Source organism: Leishmania mexicana, chromosome 14 (assembly GCF_000234665.1).
Source record: "Leishmania mexicana MHOM/GT/2001/U1103 complete genome, chromosome 14".
In the NCBI taxonomy this organism is placed as follows: domain Eukaryota; phylum Euglenozoa; class Kinetoplastea; order Trypanosomatida; family Trypanosomatidae; genus Leishmania; species Leishmania mexicana.
Window position 1 is genome coordinate 212,834 of NC_018318.1, and position 23,491 is coordinate 236,324.

At 58.4% G+C, this 23,491-nt stretch overlaps 8 protein-coding genes and 1 pseudogene across 8 annotated transcripts, besides 1 other annotated feature; all 9 read right to left on the reverse strand.

Annotated features, from left to right (window-relative positions):
* Nucleotides 1–196: 196 nt before the first annotated feature.
* On the reverse strand, nucleotides 197–1,723 carry LMXM_14_0600 (conserved hypothetical protein; the record flags this gene model as incomplete). The annotated part of the gene is made up of 1 exon (XM_003873382.1): nucleotides 197–1,723. One exon carries the CDS (start codon nucleotides 1,721–1,723, stop codon nucleotides 197–199), a length of 1,527 nt encoding a protein of 508 aa, XP_003873431.1.
* Nucleotides 1,724–2,363: 640 nt separating this feature from the next.
* On the reverse strand, nucleotides 2,364–3,878 carry LMXM_14_0610 (conserved hypothetical protein; the record flags this gene model as incomplete). The annotated part of the gene is made up of 1 exon (XM_003873383.1): nucleotides 2,364–3,878. One exon carries the CDS (start codon nucleotides 3,876–3,878, stop codon nucleotides 2,364–2,366), a length of 1,515 nt encoding a protein of 504 aa, XP_003873432.1.
* A 596-nt stretch (nucleotides 3,879–4,474) lies between these two features.
* Nucleotides 4,475–5,866, reverse strand: LMXM_14_0620 (conserved hypothetical protein; the record flags this gene model as incomplete). Its single annotated transcript, XM_003873384.1, has 1 exon — nucleotides 4,475–5,866. The coding sequence occupies one exon, from the start codon at nucleotides 5,864–5,866 to the stop codon at nucleotides 4,475–4,477; it is 1,392 nt and encodes a 463-aa protein (XP_003873433.1).
* Nucleotides 5,867–6,878: 1,012 nt separating this feature from the next.
* On the reverse strand, nucleotides 6,879–7,556 carry LMXM_14_0625 (conserved hypothetical protein; the record flags this gene model as incomplete). Its single annotated transcript, XM_003873385.1, has 1 exon — nucleotides 6,879–7,556. The coding sequence occupies one exon, from the start codon at nucleotides 7,554–7,556 to the stop codon at nucleotides 6,879–6,881; it is 678 nt and encodes a 225-aa protein (XP_003873434.1).
* A 3,194-nt stretch (nucleotides 7,557–10,750) lies between these two features.
* LMXM_14_0630 (putative fatty acid elongase) lies at nucleotides 10,751–11,665 on the reverse strand (the record flags this gene model as incomplete). The annotated part of the gene is made up of 1 exon (XM_003873386.1): nucleotides 10,751–11,665. The coding sequence occupies one exon, from the start codon at nucleotides 11,663–11,665 to the stop codon at nucleotides 10,751–10,753; it is 915 nt and encodes a 304-aa protein (XP_003873435.1).
* Nucleotides 11,666–13,847: 2,182 nt separating this feature from the next.
* LMXM_14_0640 (putative fatty acid elongase) lies at nucleotides 13,848–14,975 on the reverse strand (the record flags this gene model as incomplete). The annotated part of the gene is made up of 1 exon (XM_003873387.1): nucleotides 13,848–14,975. One exon carries the CDS (start codon nucleotides 14,973–14,975, stop codon nucleotides 13,848–13,850), a length of 1,128 nt encoding a protein of 375 aa, XP_003873436.1.
* A 2,595-nt stretch (nucleotides 14,976–17,570) lies between these two features.
* Nucleotides 17,571–18,428, reverse strand: LMXM_14_0650 (putative fatty acid elongase; the record flags this gene model as incomplete). The annotated part of the gene is made up of 1 exon (XM_003873388.1): nucleotides 17,571–18,428. The coding sequence occupies one exon, from the start codon at nucleotides 18,426–18,428 to the stop codon at nucleotides 17,571–17,573; it is 858 nt and encodes a 285-aa protein (XP_003873437.1).
* A 1,592-nt stretch (nucleotides 18,429–20,020) lies between these two features.
* LMXM_14_0660 (putative fatty acid elongase) lies at nucleotides 20,021–20,875 on the reverse strand (the record flags this gene model as incomplete). Its single annotated transcript, XM_003873389.1, has 1 exon — nucleotides 20,021–20,875. The coding sequence occupies one exon, from the start codon at nucleotides 20,873–20,875 to the stop codon at nucleotides 20,021–20,023; it is 855 nt and encodes a 284-aa protein (XP_003873438.1).
* Nucleotides 20,876–21,732: 857 nt separating this feature from the next.
* LMXM_14_0665 lies at nucleotides 21,733–23,491 on the reverse strand (annotated as a pseudogene).
* Nucleotides 21,733–23,491: a sequence feature.

The window sequence follows — 23,491 nt, forward strand, 5'->3', positions numbered from 1 at the left end:
GTACCATAAGAAAGAGCACCGCTCGTGCCTCCACCCATCATCACTCTCTCCGCAGGCAGCATCCAGCCTGAAAAGGGGGTGGGGGAGGGGGAGGGACGGTGCAATGTGGGCACAGGTGCGCTGGCGATGCAGGAGAGACGTTTTCGGCTACATGCACATGCACAGAGTTAATGCCGCTCTTGTTTCCCTCTCACTCTCAGTGTGGAGTGCGCGTCCAGCGCATTCGGTTGTTGACGTTACGCGCGTCAAACACGTCCTTCCACCTACTCCCTGTCGATGCAGACTCTGCAACACCGGGGTGCACACCGCGGCACTCCTTAGAGAGGCGGTCGTACAGGAGAACATTCACGGTGGCGGCCAGGTTCATGCTGCCGGTCGTTGGAATGAAGACAACATCATCGACGTCGTGTTGCACGTGGTGGGCAGAAAGGGTGCCGTCTTCAGCACCAAGCACGTAGAAGACCATTGGGAGATGCGCGACAGTGGAGGTGGCGCCCTTTTCGACACGCAGCAGCGTCGCCTGTTGAGTGGGATGACTGAAGGGGTGCTCGTAAAATGGCAGAGGAATGGCTCCCTCAACCAGCTCCACGGCCACAACACACACGGAGGAGGATGACGGTGACCGCAACTCCGTTTGCTGGTACCCGTACTCGTCTCTCAGCACGTCGAACAGCACGTCAAGAGCCGGCACGCACAGCTGAGGAATATCGCGTCCTGCGTGCGTGGGGTCGGTGCACAGTGCGTGGGCGTACTCGGAGTGCGCCATGGCTTTCTGCAGCCGCCTTCCCGAGTAGATGAAGCTGCCGACGCGGTGTCGTACCGATCCTTCGGCGCTCTCCGCAACGGCCTCGACAGCGGTGTGAATGGAGGCACTACCACTCGCACGCGAATCCGTGACTCCCTCTGTGGAGGCCGCAACCGTCGTGGCAGCGGCGGCCGGCCCATGCAACCCGTAGCAGCGCATCGCTCGCAGAATGCCACCCGCGTTCGCAGGTGTCTTTGGATTCTCGACAACAATGAAGAGAAGCGGCGAGGGTGAGGCGCTCGCGTTGCTGTGCTGTCGTGCCCCTTGCTGACACTGGCGCAGCAAACGGCGAAGGGCCTCGCGAGCAGTAGTCTTGTCGACACCTTCGTGTTCGTGGCGCTGGGACTCCCGAGCACCGGCGACAACAGACTCTTCCTCCGTCGCTCTCCCTCTAGCCAAGTCCTTGCCCGCGTCGTCTCGCGGCCGCTTGCTCGGTTGAGAATATGACAAGGTGTCTTCGTCATGCGAGACCTGTTCGTAGCGCATGGTGCCCGCGGCGCACACGACTACCCCGGTTGCCAGGTGCGTCGTCCCTCCCGACGATACCCCTTCCAGGTGTTCCGTCATCATCACTCCGTAGCGCGGTTTGCCCGTCGCTGCGTCGAGAGGCGGCTGCAGCACCACACCGCAACGCCGGCAACGCCAGCGTGTGAGCGGATGCAGCTCCTGCATCTTGCGCTCTTTGTAAGACTTACCGTGTGGGGGCAGGGTAGAGGAGATGGGCGATGCGCATACTGCCTTGGTGGCGGCATCACACGGAGGCGAGGTGGTGCCGTGAGGTGGAGTGCAGCTCGACGCGGGTGCCGCAGCAGTCAGTGGCGCCTCACTAGCTACGTTGCCCCCGGCTACCCACGGCAACATGTCGAAGAAAGACATCGACCACACCGTCTTTGTGCCCCATCCTTTCTTTTTGGTCATACCGACGTGTAGTACGGAGGGCGGCTGTTGCTGTGGTGGCTGCAGCTCGTACCACCTGCGTGTGGCAACTACATCCACGATGCCAAGCTCAACGATGCTCAGGGGCGGAGTCTGCCCTTCCACGAAAAAAAATGCGCAGGGAGATAGAGAGAGATAAGGACATGCCTAACGCAATGCGTGTAGAAGTCAGCGTCGACGACACCCACATGGCTTCGCCGTACTGCCGCTCCAGTGTAAGCCGAGCGGCCTACTCCGTCACGACGCTACCGCGAACGTGTCCGCGAGCAGCTGGCGCCTGGTGTCCTCCACACGCAATACAGGGCTCACAACGGATCCCGTTGGGCACGAGCAGCACCAGTGCGCCCACTGTCCTTCTTGTTCTCACCTTTGTGCTTTCCTTACTTGTGAAGACGGTAAACCGCTTTGCAGGAGGGAAAGGCGAACATCGATTTCCGTGCGCGCCTTCGTAGATGCTCAGTTCCCTACGACTCCTCGCCACATAATCAGCCTTCGCCCATGCACAGAGACGGAGGGGAAGAGTGACACTCACGCAGCGGAACACAGTCAACCCATACAGTTCAAGCACGCCTGTTGCTCTGCCCCTCTCTCGCCTAATGCGAGAGGGGCAGAGGCCGATCAGCTATAGATTGCGGCCCGCCACGTACGGCTTCGGGATGGGCATGTTGTGCATGGATCCGCGGCCCAGATGCTTCTGCGTACCCGCCCGAACACGTCGTGTGGGGGACGACTTCTGCCTCTTACCAGGCCCGCCCTTTGACGTGGCACGGTGCCGCTGCCGCCGCCGCCGCTGATGGCGCGTGAGCGAAGCAGCAACACGTTCAGCGTCGCCGTCGGCACCGCTGACGCCGCTTACTGCGTCGTCATCCTCAACGTTGCCGCCATCTTCGTCTTCCGCCTCATCATCGCTGTCTTCCTCGCCGTCGACGAAGGCGTCCAGCAGTACCTTCTCGTTTTTAGTGACGAGTCGCCGCTGATGCGACTTGGCAATGTCGAGGAGCAGGTCCGGGGCGAACAGGTAGCGGTCGAGCACCAACGTGCGCAGTGCGTCGTCCTGCTCCCGCTCCACCGTCTCCTCAATTGGGGTGTACGTAACGTGCGCCACCCCGTCACCGTTGGCTGCATCACCTCCAGCACTTCCCCCCTCGTGTGGCTGCTGCTGCTGCTGTTGATAGCCACGTGGCAACTCTTCCGGCTTTGTGTGGGTAAAGTACACGCGGCTGCGGAAGTCGTCTGGGTCGAAGCTGAGTTCATGGATGAGATAGTCGGCGAGCTGCCGCGAGGTGAGTAGCAGCTTCGGGCTGCCGTACACAAGACCAGTGCGGCGGCCAAAAGGGATGTGCAGGCGGCGCACAAACGGCGAGGACACGTGGTTCAGCGCGCTGCTGGTGCCCTCACCGGTGTGCCCCTCTTCGTCCTCTTCTCCCGCCGCGGACTCTGACGAGCGGGGAGCCTCGGGTGCGGCGATGTCTGCGTGCTCGGCGACTTGGTGAATCATCTCCACAATGTCCTCATGCAGCCAGTTGCGGGGCATGTTGTGCATAGATACCCACACGTACGACACTGGTGGCGGCGGCGAGGACGCGGCTGTGTTGCTCGCGTCGGATGCGCGACTGTCCACATGCGGGGTGCTCGTCAACATCGCCTCGTGATTCGGCCCGTGCACATCCGGCATGTATGACCAAACGAGATCCATAGCGTCGTCGGTCGTCGCGTCAGCATTCACACTGGCGCCCGCGGTGGCACTGCTGTGGCTGTTCGCATCGCCGCTGGTGCTTTGCCCCTCTTGTGTCGTGCTGTACAGGCGCTGCGTGCTGTACACGGCAGAGGCTGCTCGATTTGTGCACGAGGCGGTGACGTCATCCGCCGCTCCTGACGTGTTCCTGATGCAGCTACTGGGTGTGCACAGAGCCACCGCCGCGCTGGACAAACGGGGCCGCCATGCGTGACGAGAGAGCTGCAGCCCACGCATACTTCCGCCGGTGCTTTCGGACTCCACCCGACACCAAACACCGCTGCCAGCTAGGGAGGCAGAGGTGCTGCAACGTGTATCAGCAGCAAGTGTAAGACTGCTTGGAACACCGTGCGCAGAAGGGGGGGGGAGAGGGAGAGAGGTGAAGAGGATGGCAAAGTTCATCACGTGCTCCTTTCAGGCACAGAGGGCGCCCGAGGCGTCAGGTAGAGGGGCCGTAGTAGTAGTGGTGGTGACCGCGGCAGGGTCGATGGACTCAAAGCCATGAGGTGACCAAACCGCCAGTCATTGCACAGCCGCTCACCCTCCCAGCCCTCCTGCCCCACCCTCTCCCCCAACTCGCGACTGCAGAGTTTCCACCTGTGGTATCATGATCCACGAAAGGCAGAGAGGGGCTTTGGGGGTAGGGGAGCGGACACCGGTTTCGGGTTTCGTTCCGGACGGCTTAGCGAGATATAAAGTACATGAGCGAAGGGAAACACGAGGGAGAACTGTAGTAGTGAGGGAGCCAGCGAGGCGCGCTGAACAAGAAACCACGACAAAGAATGAGCAGACAGCTTTACGCGCGCACAGGCACACCAGTGGCACGAGTATATTCGAGGAAGTGCGACAACACAACGACATTGACTGCGACACTGAAGCAGCAGCAGCAGCAGCAGCGCTGTTTTACACGCTGGAGTGGCCTCTGGAGCACAAGAGAGACAGTCTTACCCTTTCCCGCTATCCTCCCCCGCCTTTTTTCCCCCTTGCTTTCGCGGCACTCACTCGCCTCGCGTCACACGGCGCACTGAGTCCGTCGCGCGACGCAGCTGCGATTCCATCTGTTGGTCAAACAGCAGCGTCTGGCGAATATGTGGGGCGAGTGAGAGAAACGTGTTCTCGGGCGTGAGGGGCTTGTCCTCGTTCACGTCACGGAAACCGTCCTCCGCCGGTCGCGGTGGTGTCGCCCCCGCATCTCTGTATGTGGCGAGTGCAGCTGCGCGCGCGCTGAGTGGAGGTATGTTTGCCCGTGTGACACCCGCAATGTCGCCGGGACCACGCGACGGCGAGCCGCCAGCCGCGGCAGTCATCGCCGTCGCCAGTCGCCGCGGACGCGTCTCAGCAAACTCAAACGGCACTGGCACCGTGCGGTCGCGCCGGAAGGTTGTCGGGTCGTAGTAGTGAAGCCTCTTCGCCTCCTCGGCCTCTCGCACCGCGTCCCGCTCCTCCTGCGCGCGCCGAAGGCGCTCCACAAATGCGTCGGCGCCGGTGATGGGCTGCGACGGTGGCTGCAGCGACGGAATGTACTCACACACGTGCGGTGTGGCTCGGGAAGGCGACGAGGACATGCTGATCGCGCTCGTGTGCGAGACTGCGCGGCTGCGGGAGCTGCCACGGGTTTTCGATGAAGCTGATGGGCAATGAGGATACCCATCTGCGCTGTAGTGACGTTGATGGAGAGGGTGCTCTTCCGCATCGACAACCACACTGCCTCCCACTTCCACTCCCAAGCGGTTAATGCGGGGCTCGAAGGTGCAGTCCAGCTGCTCCCGCTCGAGGGCTTCGTAGACGGCCTGCACGCGCTTCGCCTCTTTGCGCTCGTACCAAAGGGTGAGCCGGCGGACAAGCGCCTGCATACGGGCATCCGGTGAGGCGGGGCCGGCGCCGAGCGTTCGGGACAGGCTGGTACTTCCTCCCTTCACCCGTGTGGCGCCCTTGAGCCAGTTTGCGCTGGCGGCCCCGGAGTTCCCGATGTGTGGTGGTGGGACCTGGGAAAATCGCGGGGACGAGGTCGACAAGGTAGAGGGGCGCCCGTGGACGCCAGGACCAGCAAGGATGCGCTCGACCAGGGTGCTCAAGTCGTCTTCCTCTTCTTCTTTTTCGCCATCATCGGTGTGCAGATGCGTTGCCGTCGCTCTGCTCGTGGACACCGACACGTAGTGGGAAGCCGTGCCGGCGTCCACGAAATTGCCCGCAGAGCTACTGCTGCCGCCGGGGCTCACGGCGTGCATGTAGGCCCTCATTCTGGTGTTGTGGCTGTCGCTGTTGGTGTGCGCCCTTTGCTGTGGGGATGGCAGCCGCTGCGTGATGTGGCCAGTGCTGGCGAGGTGGTCACGCGACTGCAGAATGGAGTCGACCAGCGCATCGAGTTGTTCACCACCGCTCGCCGTCATGGTGACGGATTGCAAGTGAAACGAAAACGGACGCTAGCTCGCGGCGAGTGATGCGGCGATTGGTGATGATGGAGGGGGTGTGGGGAGAGAGAGGAGCGATATCGATACAGAAAGCTAAAGAATACGGCATCCACTGTGTGCTGCGCCCCGACGTGAGCGGTAAGAGCGGGAGAAAGTAGCGGCGATGATGAGGGGTTGCGAAATGTCTCCAGGCTCCGTTGCACGACCAAAAAATCACGAGGGACGGTGGCAAGGGCACAGGAAGGGCTGCTTGCGTGCTTGATGACGCAGTGCGAGCGCCCCTTCATCCCTCATCCCCCCACCCCGGCGCCCGCCCGCCGCTTTGTTTTTATTGTTCGCACGGCTCTCAGCAGTGAGCAGGGAGACCACAAACACACGCAGCGGTGAAAAAGAGTCTCACACGAGGGGTGTCCTCCCTTGTGCCAGCACCCGAGCAGCTGTGTGTGCGCGGGCGTGGGAGTCGCTGGTTTACATCTCGAGAACACAACATGGAAAAAAGGTAGCGGTCCGGCGCCTTTCGTCGTTGTTTGTTGGGCGTCGCACCGACATCGGCGGAAAAGCTGTACAGACCTGCACACAGTGCACAGTGGGCGTCATGAGAAAAACAGTCGAACCACGACCACCATTGACGACGGCCCCGTCCGCCAATAGAAGAGAGAAAGCTAAAGGATAGGCTTCCCCCAACGAGAGAGAGAGAGAGCAAGAGTAGCGCGAGAGAAAGGTGTCATCTGTGCAGTGAGGTCGACAACAGGTGGAGTAGCAGCAGCCGCACTCGGTGGGAGGAAGGAAAAAAAAAGGAGTGCCGGAGGATCCCCAGAAAACAATTGTGAGTCCGCCCCCTCTTCACCTCGTGTGTGGGACGGATAGGGGGGGGGGAGAGGTGGGTGGGTGGGTGGGTGGGTGGGTGGGTGCGGGGGGGGGGAAGGCTCAAAAGGAGACGCCGAAAAACGGGTTCACGTGCTCCCAGAGTGCTTTCCCCTCATCGTCTCTCTCACAGAATGCGTGTCCCTATCATAACCGTTGGCGCCAGGCGGCTCGGGGCCACCCGCTGCGCCCTCCTCGACGGCTCGCTGACCGCCGATGATACATAAGCTTGATCCGGCGCCATGGGTGCAATGGTACCTGTGCGCCTTCCATCCGCCTTGTGCGCTCTTTCAGCCTCGAGCGCGCCATCGGCGTTAACATCGACAACGGCCTCCTCCGGGTTTCCCTGTGTTGCTGCACCCTCACGCTCCCGGCGCGAAAAGCGGCGCCGCGCGTGCGAAGCCGAGCGCCGTTGTTCATCCATGAAATGCGTCGACGGCCTCCGTGAACCAGTGAGGGTAGGTCCGTTCATGTTGGCCTCGCCGTTGAGGCGCGGCCGAGGGGGCAGAGTCGGGTGTGAGACGTAAATGACCTTTTCCGTTCCTTCGCCATCACCGAGATCGACGCAGCTCGGCAGCGGTGGGAGTAGCTCCTCTGGGATGTCAGTTACGGTACCACAGCACGGACACAGTAGAGCTAGCGTGTTGATCGGCGCATGGAGCACCTGTCTACATGTGCTGCACTTCACCTGCAGGTTTTGCGCCGCGTTAACCCTATTGCACAATCGGCAGCGGCAGCTGACGGCGCCGAGGGGGTAGGTGAGGATGCGTTGGCATCCGTAGCAGACAAGCTGACCAAACAGCATGCCAATGAAGAGCACTGTTGGTAGGAAAAAAAATGTATCAAGGCCGTGCCGTCAGCGCCGCACAAAGACGCGTGGGCAGAGGTGCTAAGCGAGATGAGCCGAGGACGAGTGGGAAAGGGCAAAAGACTTCGCAAAATGGAGAGAGGGAGTGTCCGTACCAGATTTCTGACGCGCGTGAGAATGTGTGCGCGTGTCAGCGACCGTCGCGAGTGGTGCGGCCGTGCGTAGGCAGCGAGGAGGCGAGCAGAGCAGAGCGGTATTACATCAAGTGTGTAAGATGCATAAAACAGCACCGAGAGAGAGACGCATGTGTGCGTATATATATATATATGAAAGGAAGAGGCACAGTCAAAGGTACAACAGCTGCAACGCGCCACGCGAGCACTGCTGAGTGGAGCGCGCTAAACGCACTCCACTCCCCCTCCTCCTCCTCGCGCAGACACGGATGCGTGTACACGACCGTTTTCTCTCTTACATGTCTCCTTCACTTTTCTGCTTTCACTCAACCATGTCAGCCTATGAAAGCACTACACACACACACATACACGCGACTGCGCTGATGACTTGAGTATCTCTCCTGCGCGCCTTTTATTCTCCTGCCTGCTTCACCATCATTGTGAGGCCGCTCACGCCCACTGTTTCGTCAAAGTCACTGGCCAGGTCTGCTGGCGCTGTCACCATCTCTGTTTCGCGAGGGACGTGAACGAGCGGGCAGGCGGGACGTGGGGAGGGGGGGGGTGAGCGAGAAAGCTGCAGAACAAAAGGAAGACCTGAGAAGGGAGAAGATGCCCCGCCGGCACCTTCACTCCATTTGAATGCTGCACATCTGTACAGCGTGACTGCAAGAGAATGGGAGGGAGAGGGGGGGGGGTGAGGAGAGAGCTCCCGGGTTAACGAAAAAAAGCGAGCATCGCACGGATGGGCACGCCATGGCCTTTTTCTCTCCATCCATCCATCCATCGACCCCATCACGGTCTCCTACACCACCGCTGCCACCCTTCCCCTTACCGAAGGGGGACAGTGTTGAGAGAAGCGAAAGGGGTCGGACACAAAAATGTAACAACCCCCCTGCCCCCTCCCCCCAAAGAAAAGAATAATAGAGAATGACATTCGTGTGGCGGTGGAGAGGACGGTGCAGATGAGTTTGTGTACACATGTATTGATGCCGAATACGAGGACAAGCACCCAGCTCCCCACCCCCCTCCTCCTCCTCCTCTTCCTCCCCGCCGAAAACAAAAAAATGTGAGAAAAGATGGCTGAGCAAAGAAAAGGCAAGTGATGGAGGGGGGGGGAATGGGGTGGGAGTTGGTGGTGTGCTATGGTGTGGTGGGACAAGCAACCACATAGGAGCACACGGGCGTACCACCTCTGCCCGAGTAAGAGTCACACAGTCACTAGGCCAACCAACCAACGGTAGAGAAGAGGCGCCAATGCTGTGTACATTGTCGCCGTAATCGTGCGCTATCCCCTGAGAGGAGGCGCGAGGGTGGTGTGTGTGTGGGACAGGTGGTGATGGTGACACAACGCCAAGGAGAAGTGCGACAGAAAAAAATAAAATGAAGAAGAAATACAGAAGGGAGCAGAGGACACGCGAAAGTCCCCCCAAAGCCAGAGTTACACATGAGGAGACACATACGAGGCGAGGGCAGGAGGGGGAGGGGGAGGGAGGGGGAGGGGTGGTTAGTGGAGGTGGCGGCAGGAGTGCCTATTGGGGGCTTCGAGTCCATCAACCACGACGAAAGCGGACAAGAGGAGTGGTGCCCAGAACGAAAAAAAAAAGCAAATGAACAGGAAAAGAGAAGACGTCAGCAATGGGCCTCCCGTCTCTCGCCGGTCCCCTTTCTTCCCTCTCCCCGTCCACCAACCCTCCTCCCTTTTTTTTCACAGATTTTATGTGCATTGTGCACCGGCGCCTTTACTCCCGAGTTCGTTCGTTTTTTTTTTCCACTTCCGCTGTCGTCTTGCACAGACGCATAAGCCGGGGCACTGTTCGCTCCTACAGAGGAGGGGGGTGGTGGTGGTGGTGAGCACGCGCACCCAAGGGAAAGCAACACAGCACCGGAAAAGGCAAACAAGGCAAACGAAAGTGTGTGTGTGTGTGTAACAAGGCCGGTGTGCGCACACGTGTGCGAGGAGGAGTGCGAGCGAGGGCGGAAGCGACGTCAAGGCAGCATCGTGGAGAATACGAATAGTAACGAAACCGCGGAGCACACAGGCACACACACACACACACACATACGAGAGTCAAGTGATAAGGACGAAGTAGGGTGCATCCACACGACGGGCGCTCGTGAAAAGAAGGGGAGGTCGGGTATGTGTGATGTGTGGTGGTGGTGGGGGGGGAGGGCCGTAGTGCTAACGACGACGAGTATAGAGAGTGCAACTATAGCGTTCTTCTGATACCACACGCACACACGCACGCGCACAGCGAGGGGGGCGAGGGTGACTGTACTCGCCCACAATTCGCCCCAGTGATGGGAACAGGGAGCTCGAAAAGACCTCGACAGAAAAGGCTTTCATGTGCATTTTGGCCTTCGTCGGCGCGCGCTTGGGACCTCCTCGTATGCGTGCGCGTGTGCGATGACACCGGTGAGATGGAAAAAAGTGCCTCCCCTTTACCCCCTCCCCAGAAAGAAAACCAACACAAGAAGGATGGGGGGAAGGAGAGGGGGTGGGGGCTAAGACGGCAGCACGCATGCAAACACACATACAGAGCGTCCATCCGCCGACTTGGCGCCAACAAAGACACAGAAATGCGCAGACAGGTATACGCAGACACGGTCTGCGGGGATGATGAATGACGTAGGCATAGCTACCCTCCCCTCCTCCTTTCCCAGGCATACACTCATACACACGTACGCGCACGTGGTGGGCCAGGTAGTCTACGTGGAGCGCGAGGGAGGGAAGGTGAGGGTGAGGGTGGGGGTGGGGAGAGAAAGTCGAGATTCGCCTGCGAGGACAAGAAACGCGCGCACACCTGGGTGTGTCTCTCCGTGCTTCGCGCTTGTGCCTATGCAGGTGGTCGAGGCTTGCGGAGACAAAGCCATAGATCAGGAGGAAACAAAAAATAAAGGCCTGAGGCACAGACGACATAGAAGGAGGAAGGGACTCGGATGCCGCAGCAGCGCACCGTTGGTGCATGGCCACACCGTCGCTGTGTGTGGGCGAGCAAGCGGTTGTGAGAATAAGGGGAGCTACTGGCTCTTGAGCTTCCGCGCTACCGGGGCCTCCACGCCCTTGCCCAGCTCGCGGAAGCGCAGCACGACAGCCGTCACGTACATGACGAGGGCCATGCGCACGTTTGCCTGCATCGTCATGCACCCGCGCTCGTGTGTGTAGTTCATGTAGCTGGCGTAGACGGAGAGTGCGCTGCAGCCAATCCACTCCGCCATGTCCAGCGCCAAGATCTCATGGTTCGGTTTGATGGCCATGGCGGTCTTGCCCTGGGCCTGCGCGGAATCCTGCTGCATGTAGAAGAAGTTGCGGGCGGCAGAGATAGCCATCGTAAAGGTGGCGATCATCGTGAAGCAGCTGGTGCCAATGCTGTAGGTGTGCCAGAAGTAGAGGGAGATGAGTACCTGGAACCACCAGTGAGAGGGTCGCACGCGGCGCACCTGCTTCTTCTCCTGCACTGGAGAGGCGACAATGTAGTCTCGCAGGATCAGGAAGAATGTGTCGAGCTGCTCCACTACTTTCACTACCACAGCGGCGCTGAGGGCGAAGCCGACGTACCCCTTGTAGATGCGAGCGTCATCCCAAAGGCACATGGTCGTGAAGAAGGAGTTGGCCAGGACAGACTGCGCCATGGCGGGCACCAGAATGCACGAGACGACAGCGCACGCGATGCAGACGACAAGGTGGTACGTGGAGGCAGCAGCGTAGCATGACTTGAGTGCCACCGCCGTCTCCTTGCTGGCACCGTTCTGCTTTGCCTGGGCATCGGCGGCCGGCGCCTTACGCTTGTTCCACCAGCTCAAAATGCAGTCTCCCTTGCCCACCATGACAAGGTAGATGGAGGCGATGTAGCCGATCACATCAATATTCTCGAGCAGGTACGCCTGCAACGGGTAGCCGTCGTAGTTGATGATGTAGCTGATGAGACCGGCCATGATGTCGACGAGTGGGAGAGGGGAGGGGGGGGGGCTGATAGCGGTGTGGTCGATGCTAATGTGAGAGAAAGGGAATGAGGGAGGACGGCAAACGAATGCGTTGCAATTTTTTTTTTTGGGTTTCGTTCGAGGGTATGATCGGCCGGCAACTGTCGTGCTGTCAAGTCGAGCACAGCAGACCGAGCGAGGCCAATGCACCGAAAAGGGAGGGAGACAGGTAAGCAGGAGGGGACGAGAGAGAGAAAAACAAAGATGCGTCGTATGAGGGGAAGGTGCACACAGCAGCTCATCGTCGTCGTGCGCCGTGCTACTGTGCACATGGCGGTGAAGGCAGCGGATCCAGGGGGACACCACCACCAGACTCCATCCCGCGCGCCTCTTCGCTCACCCGATTCTTCTTTACACACCATATGTAGCTGCCGTGAAAAAAAATCGAGAGAGGGAAGGCGGAGAGGGAGACAGAGGAGGAGGAGGGTGGGGGGGGGGTGTATTGCACTGGGGTGTGCGCCCGCTCTCTCCCGCTGCTCCTGTGCACGCGCACCATTACACAGGCACGAAAAAAACACACACGTTTGAAGAGACGTGATGCATGCACCAAAGAATTTTTTTTCTTTCTACATGTACGTACTTCACGGTTTTACTTGTGCGTGAAGGTCCCTACACAGCACTACTGTCGTGGACGCCACACCGCCGTTGCACTGCCTGCTCTTCACGTGCCGGGTCGAGCTTTGGGTCCCTCTATTTTCTCTCCCGCCCACTTCAAGGTATATGCGCAGGCAACGGAGGGGGGGGGGCACCATCCCGGCACGCTCTTGTGCTCCACGGGTGTATGCTGGACGCGACCCAGGCGAACAGGGCAGTTTGGCGTGGGGTGGGGTGGGGTGTGGGCATAGAGAGAGCCAGGGAGAAGAGGGTGCGTTCCACATGATGATGAATGCGCATGAGAGAGGCTGAAGGGGATGGGGGGAGGGCCGAGCGAGGAGGGAACACACACACACACACAGGCAAAAGACTGGCGGGGAAGAAGACAGAAAAAGGGCGAGGGAAAGGTGCCGCAGACTACCACATATGCACAGGATGTTCTGCGGACGGCTCAAGCACACACCACATCCACACATGCACGGGCCTACGTACGCAGGCGCGCAGGCAGAGGGTATGCATACAGACGATAAGCGCAAACACACACCCACATACAGAGGAGATCAGCATACAGATATGGTGTAGGGTGGGATGGCGAAGGGTGTCCTCCAGACACCGCTGCGCATAAATGCAGTGCGCGTTGCGTGTACTCACTCAGCGAAGCAAAGGGTCCAGTAAGCAATGGGGTGGGTGGGGGATCCCCGGTAACAGAAATTCGATGGGAGGGGGCTGGGTGGGTAGAAGGGAAGAGCTAGCGATGCCAGCGCGTTGCAGTCTTTCGACGTGGCGTTGTACCCATGCGCGCACGCGCCCAACATACGCGGTCTCACTATGGCCGCTTTTCGTCTTTCATCGTCTTGCAGTGTGCGTGTATGTTCCATGCGGACGCACCTCCTGACCCCCACTCCGCCACCCGCCTCCGCTTCGTCGCTTAGTGGTCTTCAGAATCTATCATGCAGATCAAGAAGAGTTTAACATACGGCAAAAAAAATAAAGAAAAGAGAATCATGTAAAACAAACAAGAAAACCGCACACGCGCGCACACACACACGTACGCACGAAGGACTTGGGTCATACAACACAGGCCCACAACTCTCGTCACTGCGGTCGTGAAGTCCATCATAGTCGCCATCGAGCCGGATCCCAGCTTCACACGTCGTGAGGCCGAACATCATTCTTTTTTCTTCCGCGTTCGTTTGCAAGTTATCCTCAGCATGTCCACTCCACCACCACGGACAGGCCGGAAAAAAAAAGTATACGTCGACGCAACCACCATCCCGTGAGTCTCTCGGGGCGATGGGGAGGGGGGGGGAGGAGGAGAAAGAAGAGTACTTGAAGAGAGACAGGAAAATCAACAGACAGCACGGAAACACACAGACACACACACACACACACACACACACACACACACACACAGAAATACGAGAGAACATTGGGGAGTGGAGGCGGGGGTGGGGTGGGGTGGGGGTAGAGGAGACGGAGGGGGGGGGAGTGAGGGGAAAGGGAACGACTATAAGTAGCAAGATGCGCTGCGGTGCTCTTACTAGGCCCTCTTCGACGGTGAGGGGCGGCGCGGGGCGGCGCCGGCCTTGCGCGGCAGCACGTAAGCCTTGATGAACATCTCTGAGAAGAGGTAGAAGTTGAAGATGTAGATCACCAGCTGCGTACGGGCGGCGGACATGGACGTGCCGGGGCAGGGGCTTGATGGGTCATCGGTGAGCTTCTTGGCGAGTACGTAGCCCGACACGAAGAGGCCACCGACCATCTGCGTGATCTGGAGCAGCGTGATGTACATGGCGAACGGCTTCACCAGCTTTTTGAAGCCGGCCTCGGCGAGGGCGAAGTACGTGTACATGATGGAGTGCACAAAGTAGTTCATGGCGGCGGCGCAGATAAAGATGCTGGTCCCTTGCTGATAACTGTACCACGCGAACAGGTACGTCGTGACGTGGTGGAACCAGGAGAGGAAGCCGAGCTTCACGCCGCTCATGAGCAGAAAGACCGTGTCGATGAACTCAGGCACTTTCGAGATAGCGAACATACCGATGGCGAAGCCGACCTTGGTGGTGTAGAACTCATCCTCGTGGAAGGTGCAGAGGGTGTTGTGCAGGCCGTCGTTCATCAGATGACGCAGCAGCGGCGGTCCGACACGCAGCCAGCCGTAGAGTGAGAAGACTGAGAGCCCGAGGTTCCAAAGCGCCCACACCTTCTTTACGCCTATCGGCGGCTTGCCGTGAAATATAGCCTCCATGAGCCGTGGACCGGTGAAGACGAAGGCGAGGTACGCGCCCGCGATGTAAGCGCACACATCCACGTTGCTCGCCAGCCACATCCGCACGGCGTGGCCGTTGTAGTGGTGGTCACCGTAGTTGTCGAGCCACTGCATCTTGTCTCGGCGTGTGTTTGACTGCTTTCTACGAGCGAGATATATCCGGTAAGGAAAAGAGAGGCGGCGTAGCGGGAGTACGTCTGTGAGAGTGAGCTGAAGTCCCTTGCGTAGCACAAAGAAAACTGTATGCGCGCTCAAGCGGGTGAAACCTATTTCTGCAACCCAGCCAGCCGGTTGCGTAAGACGCGCCAGTGCTATTGGCGGAGGTGGAGCAGACGGGGGGGGTAAGGGCCAGCGGAAAAGACAGAGAGAGAGCACACACACACACACGCACGCACGCATGTATACACGGCGAAGCTCGTTTTCCTTCGTGCGCAGAGTCGCTGCGACACCTCCTACAGCGAAAAAAACGTTCCTAGAAAGAGGCGGTAGACGACCACGGGTTCACGTATGGGTGTGCCTCTCTCCCCACTTCTCCCTGTGTTTCCACACGTGTGCGTGTGGGTGCAGGTAGGCCTGCGAACTCCGGCCTTGTCCCCAAAACAGCTGCCCCCCGCTGTGGGTGCGGCAACACAGAGCGATGCAGGACTAAGAAAAACACACTCAATCCGCACTCACCCACACCTGCAGGACGTTGCACCAGCGACAAGCAGGCGGTCCATCTCTGCAAGCTTTTTTTCTTGCCTTTTTTCGTTTCCGACTTCTTTGTGGCTCGTCGATACTTATGTATGTCTGTGTGTGTGTGTGGGTGGGTGTAAGCATGCAGGTGTTCAAGTGCGCGTGTGCGTGCATCCATCATTGTTGTTGGCTTCCACCCCCTCTCCGTACACCTCCACACACAACCATACAAAGTACGCATGCGCACACTGGTGCGCCATCACACAGATGGAAAGAAAAAAGAGAGAGACGATTGTATGACCTGCCACATACCCGAGTACGCACATCAACACACACACACACACACAAGCAAGGCACTTCAAGGAAAGAAATCAGAAGGCAAGTAGCTGATACGTGGATACACGCACGCACACGCACGGATTGGTGGTCGTGAACTCAGGAGGAGGAAGACAAAGACGAACAGCTAAAACACGTTCGAAGTCGATCCTTGAGGGAGAGGGGATGAAGAAGGGAGCATAACACGCACACACACACAGACACACAATAGGGGGAAAGAAGGAGACGATGTGCCTGTGCGCGTGCGTTGGTGCGGGTGTATGAGGGGAGGAAGGGGAGGGGAGGAAGGGGAGGGGAGGAAGGGGGGGAGGAGGTTGGACTCGCACAAGAGTAGACGAAGAACGTGCCTCGCTACTTGTACGAGCCCGGAAACGTACAAAAGAAAATAGAAAACAGAAAACAAAACAGAGCCCTCCCCCCACCAATACAAAAAGATAAACCATCATAGAAGCCAAGGTATACATATACATATACATATATATATATATATCGGTCCGTAGAAAGAGGGAGAGAGGGGATAAAGTGTGGAGGGAGGGGGGGAGCTAAACAAAAAAGAAAGGAGGACGAGGAGGCGGCAGGGGGGATGGGCTGATGCTTCCCTTCTTGCGCTTTGGAGGCGCCCTCTGCCTCTGCCTCTGTGTCGCTCGCTCTCCTTTTTCCGTTTTCCCTCCCTTCGCCATCTTTCGTTTACATCGACGGCCGCCATCCTTTCTGTCTTGCCGGCTCCTCTCACGAACCAACATGTTGTGTGTTTTTATTTTTATTTTTTCGCTTACGCTTTCTTCCTTTTTTCCTTCTGCTGCTGCTGCTGCCGCCGCCGTTTCGTTGCTGTATGATGCGCGCACACACACACACACACGCGCGTGTGTGTGTGTGTGCGCGTGAAATTTTTTCTGTTTGGGAAAAGGGGAGGTGAGGGGAGGGAGGAGAGAGGGGGGCTTCCTTTTCTTTTTTCGTTTGGCGATATATTTCAGCTGAGGGGGAGGGGAGGGGAGGTGGAGGGGCTACCCATTACACAAGACAGCGACACCAACCAAATAACAAACACAGGAGAGAACGAGAAACAACCCACGACACACACGACACATCATACACATGGGAGGATGTGCATGTGTGTGTGTGTGTGTGGCGGAGGGGGCAGGGGACGACGAGTGAGATGCACAGACGGCCGCCAGCGTCACTGTACCCCTCCCCCCACCTCTAACTCCGCCGCCTCAAGCGAACACCCGATCACAGAGGCACAGATGCACATCACCCGCACGCCTGGCGGAATAGGAGAGAGAGCGGGTGTCTGTGCGTGCGCGAGAGTGAGGGGCGGGGACGGAGGGGAGGGGGGAGGAAAGGATGCAGTGCCTTCTGACCAAAGACCTCACGTTACTGTAAGAAGGACATGCGTGCTTGTGCGTGTGCATGGCTGTGTGTGTGTGTGTGTGCTACAGAAGGAGAGAGAGAGGGAGCAAGAGCACCCGTGAAACAAGGAGAAAAGGCAAAAAAAGAAGAAGTTGTTGCGATCTTCCTCTTCGGCACTGTGCCACTTCCCTTTCTCTGTGTGCCCCGCCTCACATCTGGCAGCCGAACGCCGTCGCACATAGCCGCACAGCGACACACACGAAAAAAAAATACACATACTCGCAGGAGCAGAGCAAGGGAGCGGGAAGAGAGAGAGAGACAGGCATGGGCACACCCGCACCTAATATATATATATATATGCATGTGCACGCGGCTGCCTTGGGCCTATCTCGTCGCTCCTTCTCTTTCTCGGTACGTGTCTCGCCAGATTCTCACAAAACTCTTCAGCCGTCGAGAGATCCACGGAGGCGATTGATGCATAGTACACGCGACAACAAAGGCTCCCCCCTCCCACCACAGAGAACACACACACGCAAATTCGACAGACACACCCGAACAACAGGCGTTTCTCTCCGACGGCGATTGTTATCACAACAATGCGCGCGTGGAAAGGCAGCACAGGAGGAGGGGCGCTTAGTCCGCCTTCTTGGCAACACGCGGGCGCACGTGGTTGTTCATGAACATCTCTCCGAACAGGTAGAGAAACGCCGTATAGATGCCGAGCTGAAGGCGGGCTGTTGCCATGGTCGTGCCAGAGCACGACCCCTCCATGCCGTCCATGATCCCCTGGCCAGCCAGGATGTACTTCTGGGCAATAACGTAGCCCGACACAAACATCACACCGACCATCTGCACCAGCTGCAGCATCGTGATGTACATGGCGAACGGCCGGGCGAGGTTCTTGAAGCCGGCCTCCGACAGGAAGAAGTAGAAGTACATGATGGTGTGCACAAAGTAGTTCATGGCGGCGGCGCAGATGAGGGTGCTGCTGCCGGTCTCGTACGAGAGCCACACGTACAGGAACATGGCGGTGTGGTGGAACCAGGAGAGAAACCGCAGCTTCGTGCCCTTCAGAACCAGGAAGAAGGTGTCGCCGAACTCGGGCACCTTGGAGATGGTGAAGAGGCCAAGCGCCACACCAACGTCGGACGTGTAGAACTCATCCGGGCGAAAGGTGCAGAGGGTGTCGTGCAGGCCGTACGTCTTGAGGTTATACAGCAGCGGCGGCACCACGCGCGTTGTGCCGTAGAAGGCGAAGGCGGACAGGAGGATGTTCCACACGGCCCAGGTTTTGTTGATCACCGGGACGAGGGCGCTGCTCTTGGCATTCGCGGGCAGGTTCAGGTACTTGGACACCAACTTGGGAGCCTGGAAAACGAAGGTGATGTATCCAACGGCAACGTAGATGGCAATATCATGGTTGTCGAGCAGCCACTGCCTGAAGGCATAGCCATCGTAATGGTTGGCACCCCAGCTGTCGATCCACTGCATGAGTGCTTGTGTGTGTGTGCCTGCACTTGTCGTATATTTCTGTATTGCGACGTGCAACGGCGGCAGCAAGGAGTCAGCTCCGAAAATGGCGATTTTTCCGTGTTGATGCGGATGGTGGCGGTGGTGGATCGTGAGACAGAGGAGGAGAGGAGGGGGTGGGGGTGTACGGGTAGCTTAGCGGTGCTGCGGATGGTGACGTGTGGGGTTTAGAGGGACTGTCACCGTCGAACGTGTGTGTGTGTGTTCGTGTGTGAGGGAACAGTGGAGGTGCGAGCCATCGTATGTGAGAGGAGATTGCATAGAAGGAGCGAGGAAGAGGGGAGTGGAGAGTGGGGAGGGGGAGGTGGAGTGTTGCCCTGGAGCGTTCATGGGGCCCCATGCGCCGCATGGATGCTCGCCGGAGGAGACGACGGCCTGCGTACGCCCGACCAGATGATTTTTGCCGCTTCTAATCATCTTTGTGGATACGAGTACAGTGGGACACCGCGGCAGCTGATGGAGGTGCCCCACATATGCGCATAAAGGCGTCCCACGGGGACAACGACGTCGTAATCTGATAAAAGTAAAGTGAGAGCGGAAGGGTGTGTGGGGAAGGGGGGGGGCAGGGTAGCGCACATCGAGCATCACGTGCACCCAATCACGACGCATGCGTGCTTAGGCGCCCACATGGTTGCCATCACGCCTCCCTCCGCTGCCGACCGCCCTACAACTCTCCCGCGCATTCGCCCCATCCACCCTCTCTCTCTGGCACCAGTAAAACGACATGCCGATGAACCCTGCAGAAACAACCGATTTTGGCTTTACGCGTGCAGTGCCATCCTTTTCTTTTTTCCTATTCAACATGACGCGTACGGCACCTCCACCCGACTTTTTCTACGTGCACTGTCTCGTGTCGGGTGCACCCGCGCTTGGCGGCTGGGCCAATATGGTGCTGGCGGCGGCGATAGAGGGACCCATGCAGGGAGAAAAAAAAGGGGCGCGGAAGGCGACTTTGCGTTGGTCACAGACGCACCGCTGTCATCACTCTCATAATATGTGCACACACACGTGCTAACGGGGGGCCTTCTCTATACACCACGTGGATGTCCGTTACGTTCCGGTCATCCACTCGCATGCGCACATGCGCGAGGACGAAGATGGAGTGGGGGAGTGGGCCTTTAGACAACGCATCACTGCCACAATAAACAAACAAACAATAAAAGCGTAAAGGACGTACCTTTTTTTTCTTTTTTTTTTAGACTGCTCTTCTTCACGCCGCCTTGCTCGCAGCCTCGGAATCGTGTCCCGCCGCCGCACAGGACTGCAACGGAGTGAGTGAGGGAATAACATTGGATGGAGAAAAGATGAAGAGGGCGAGTGTCACTGCCCGGACACTCGTACGTCTTCCTTACAAGGCCATGTACGGGAGGCATAGGGTCGGGCGGAGAACAGTGAGGGAGAGGGGGAGAGGCTCACAGCATCAGCACAGGCAGAGATGCCTTTGCCCCCCCCCCCCCCCACCACCAAGACAACAACGAGAAGAAGCAGTACATGTTCTTCGCGTAGTCACACGTCTTCACCCCGCTTAAGGCCGCTTTGCACACGAGTGTTCATCAGTCGCGCTTCTTACCAGCGGGGGCGGTTGCAGGTGCGGACTCGCCAGCCGCCGCCCTACGCGGCAGCACATAGCCCTTGATGAACATCTCTGAGAAGAGGTAGAGGTTGAAGAAGTAGATCATGCACTGGCCGCGCGCGAGCGCCATCGTGGAGCCGTTGCAGACCTTTGGGTCTGCCTTGTGGTAGCTTATAAAGGAGAACGTAAAGTAGAGACCCACCACCATCTGCGTGATCTGGAGCAGCGTGATGTACATGGCGAACGGCTTCACCAGCTTTTTGAAGCCGGCCTCGGCGAGGGCGAAGTACGTGTACATGATGGAGTGCACAAAGTAGTTGATGGAGGCCAGCACGATCCAGATGCTGGAGGCCTGCTGGTACGCCATCCACGCGTAGAGGAAGATGGTGACGTGGTGGAACCAGGAGAGGAACGGGAGCTTGCGCTTGCCGCCCATGATCAGGAAGAAGGTGTCGCCGAACTCGGGCAGCTTCGAAAGGGAGAAGAGCCCCATGGCAACGCCGTTCTTGCCGGTGTAGAACTCATCTTCGCGGAAGCGGCACAGCGCGTCCTTCTGCCCGTACTGGTGAAGGTTTTTGATGAAGAGGGGAACAATGTGGTACACTCCGTACATGGAGAAGACAGCGAGACCGATGTTCCACAGGGTCCAGCACATCTTGATCAGTCTTGTCGGTGGGTTGCCGCGGAAGATAAAGTCCACCAGCAGCGGGCCCTTGAAGACGAAGGTCAGGTAGGCGGCAGCAATGTACACACCAATGTCCACGTTGTTCGCCAGCCACTTCTGCACCGCATGGCCGTCGTAGTGTGCGATAAGGTAGTTGTCGAGGGCCTCCATCCCTTTTCTAATGGTGCGCTCGATGTAGATGTAGATGTGTGTGTGTGTGTGTGTGTGCTTTAGGCAACCGCTAACATGGGCAGTGACGAACCCCCCCAAAAAAAAAGAACGCAGAGAGAGAGAGGAAAAAAGAGAGCAAGATGGCGGAGTGGCAGCGTTAGAGGCGGTAAAGGATCGCACGACACCTGAGAGAAGGTACGAAGATGAGCTTTGGCTTGCCCAGGTGTCTGTACATATGTCAATATGAGAGGGTGGTGGTGGTGGTGGTGGTGGCTGCAGAGGCAGTGGGTGGTGAGAGAGATGGCGGTGGCCATGAAGGGCTCATCCCCTCGCACACACACGCACACACATAAAAGGGCATCCGCCACGCTCTTCCTTTTCTTTTTGTCTTTCTTGTTACGTGCGTTTCCCATTCCTCAGCTGGTGATGTATGCGAAACAGCTCACGCGCACACAGACCCCACATCAGTGGACAGACTCCTCAAACACTCTCCCACCCCCGCGCTCGTCAACACAAGCATAGCCATCGCGACCCTAACCGTCTGGACCCGTAAAGCACATCCACGACCAAGCAAGAAGACGAAGAGAAAACACGTGTACATTCGGGAACGTTTGAATCACCAAAAAAAGCGCAACAGGTGCGTGCGTGCGTGCTCGACAGTGAGGCGAAGGGGTGGGAGGTGCTTGAGAGGAAGGGAGCGAGGGGTGTTGTCCATGTATGGAGGGCATCGGAAGAAGCAGAAATGGCCCAGAGTAGCAAGAGACAACGAGAGAGAACGGAAAGAGGGGCACCGCATCGTATGCCGCGACGCGGCTCAACGACATAGGCAGCGGAGGTGGTGGTGGCGTGTTGCAAGGCTACGACAGAAGCCAGCGCACCAAAAGATAAGGAGGTGTGTGGAGTGTCTTCTTGTTGAGAGACTGCGACCACAACGCCTGAGAGAGAACATGCATGGGGCGTAGAGGCGGGGCGAGGGTGGGGGAGGGAGGGGAGAGCGAGGGGACGGGGGACTGTGTGAAGGACAGTGCAGTCATAAAAAGGCAGGGGCAGAGCTGTGCGAATGTGTCTTGGCGCGCGAGCTTGTCTGTGTCAGAGTCTCTGCGCCTGTGTGTGTGTGTGTGTGCGCATGCGCAGGAGCGAGACACGGTGCCTCGACGCGTCACCGCAGCAGTGCGAGCGCAACGCGCTTCCTCCTCTCTCCCTCTACTCCGTTCTGCTGCACCCACCCCCCACATGCTGGGGAGAGGGAGGGGGGGATCTTCTTCAAACACCCACGGCTCATGGCGTCCCGGCTACCTTTCATCTCCCCTCTTTGTCTCCCCGTCTCGTGGGCATTCTCGCCCATCCAGTTTCCTGTGCGAGCAGGTGCCCGTGCGGTCACTGCCCCCCCCCCCCCGCTGCGGACGTCCTTCGGCCTGGCTACATTAGCTCGCCTTTTTTTTGGAGCCATCGAAGCGTGACGTCGTGTGCACGTACAAGAACACGTGGGAAAAGAGGAAGAGATTCGCGACGGCGAGGAGCAGCTGCACGCGCGCGGTGTCCCAGGAAGTGCCACCTCACGCCACCGGGTCCAACTCCGGGCGGCCAACCTGGTGGTCGAGCCGCCTTGTTGTAACTAGGGATGGCCATGAGCACACGATCCGTTACCATCTGTGCAATCTGCACCGGCGTGCTCTACATCGGGAACGGGCGCGCCATGTTCTTGAACCTCACCCTCGGCCACGCCCTAGGTGCACGACGGTGTGCACCGAGTAGTGGCGCGCCGCGTCGTAGCTCAGCACGCTGCTGCCGACGGCGTAGGCGTGCGAGCAGCACAGGAAAGTCGTGATGATAGAACCACCGCAGAAACGGCAGGTTTCGACGATCCCGGAGTACAGTGGGGATGCCGTCAATGAGCGCGGGGTTCTTCGAGAGAGCGAGCAGGGCAAGCCTCTATGGCGATGAGGCCCGCGAAGTATTCGTGCAGCCCGTAGAGGGTTTTGAGGAGGACGTGCGTGCGTATTCTGCAGATCACAGTCGGCATGACGCTCGACGAGCCGTAGCAAGAGGAGATAGGGGGGCAGAAGGCTCGAGACAATCTACGGGCAGCGCATCCACACCGATTTTTACGCTGCCACGCTGAGCTTTGTTGCTGCCGTACTGGTACTTGGCGTTCAACCTAGGCCCGCACAAGACGAAGGCGAGGTCGAGTCCCGCGCCCTACGTGGCGTAGCCCGACTAGGAAATAAGCTCCCCTTCACCGCGTAGCCAACGAAGCCAGCCGCCGAGTTGTCGTCCATGCGGTGCACGGGTGCGAGGAGACAAATGCCCTCGTGTGTAGAGGATGCTTCCGAATCTTTGAGCAGGCGGTGTCTGTCTGTGCCTCTGTCTCTGTGTGTATGTGTGCGTGGAAACACTGCGGTGGCAGAAGAAGAGGCTAAATGAATAAAAAAGACGGATGAGCACGTGGGCAAACGCAGAGAGTGGAGAAAGCTACGAGCTGAAGTCACCCGCGCCTGTCAAGAACACAGAGAGAGAGAGAGAGAGGGACATACAGCAAAAAAAAAGTAGTGGGAGGTCAAGAGGTGCACACTTAGCGACTTTGCAGCTGCTGGATATGGTGAGAATGAAAGGAAA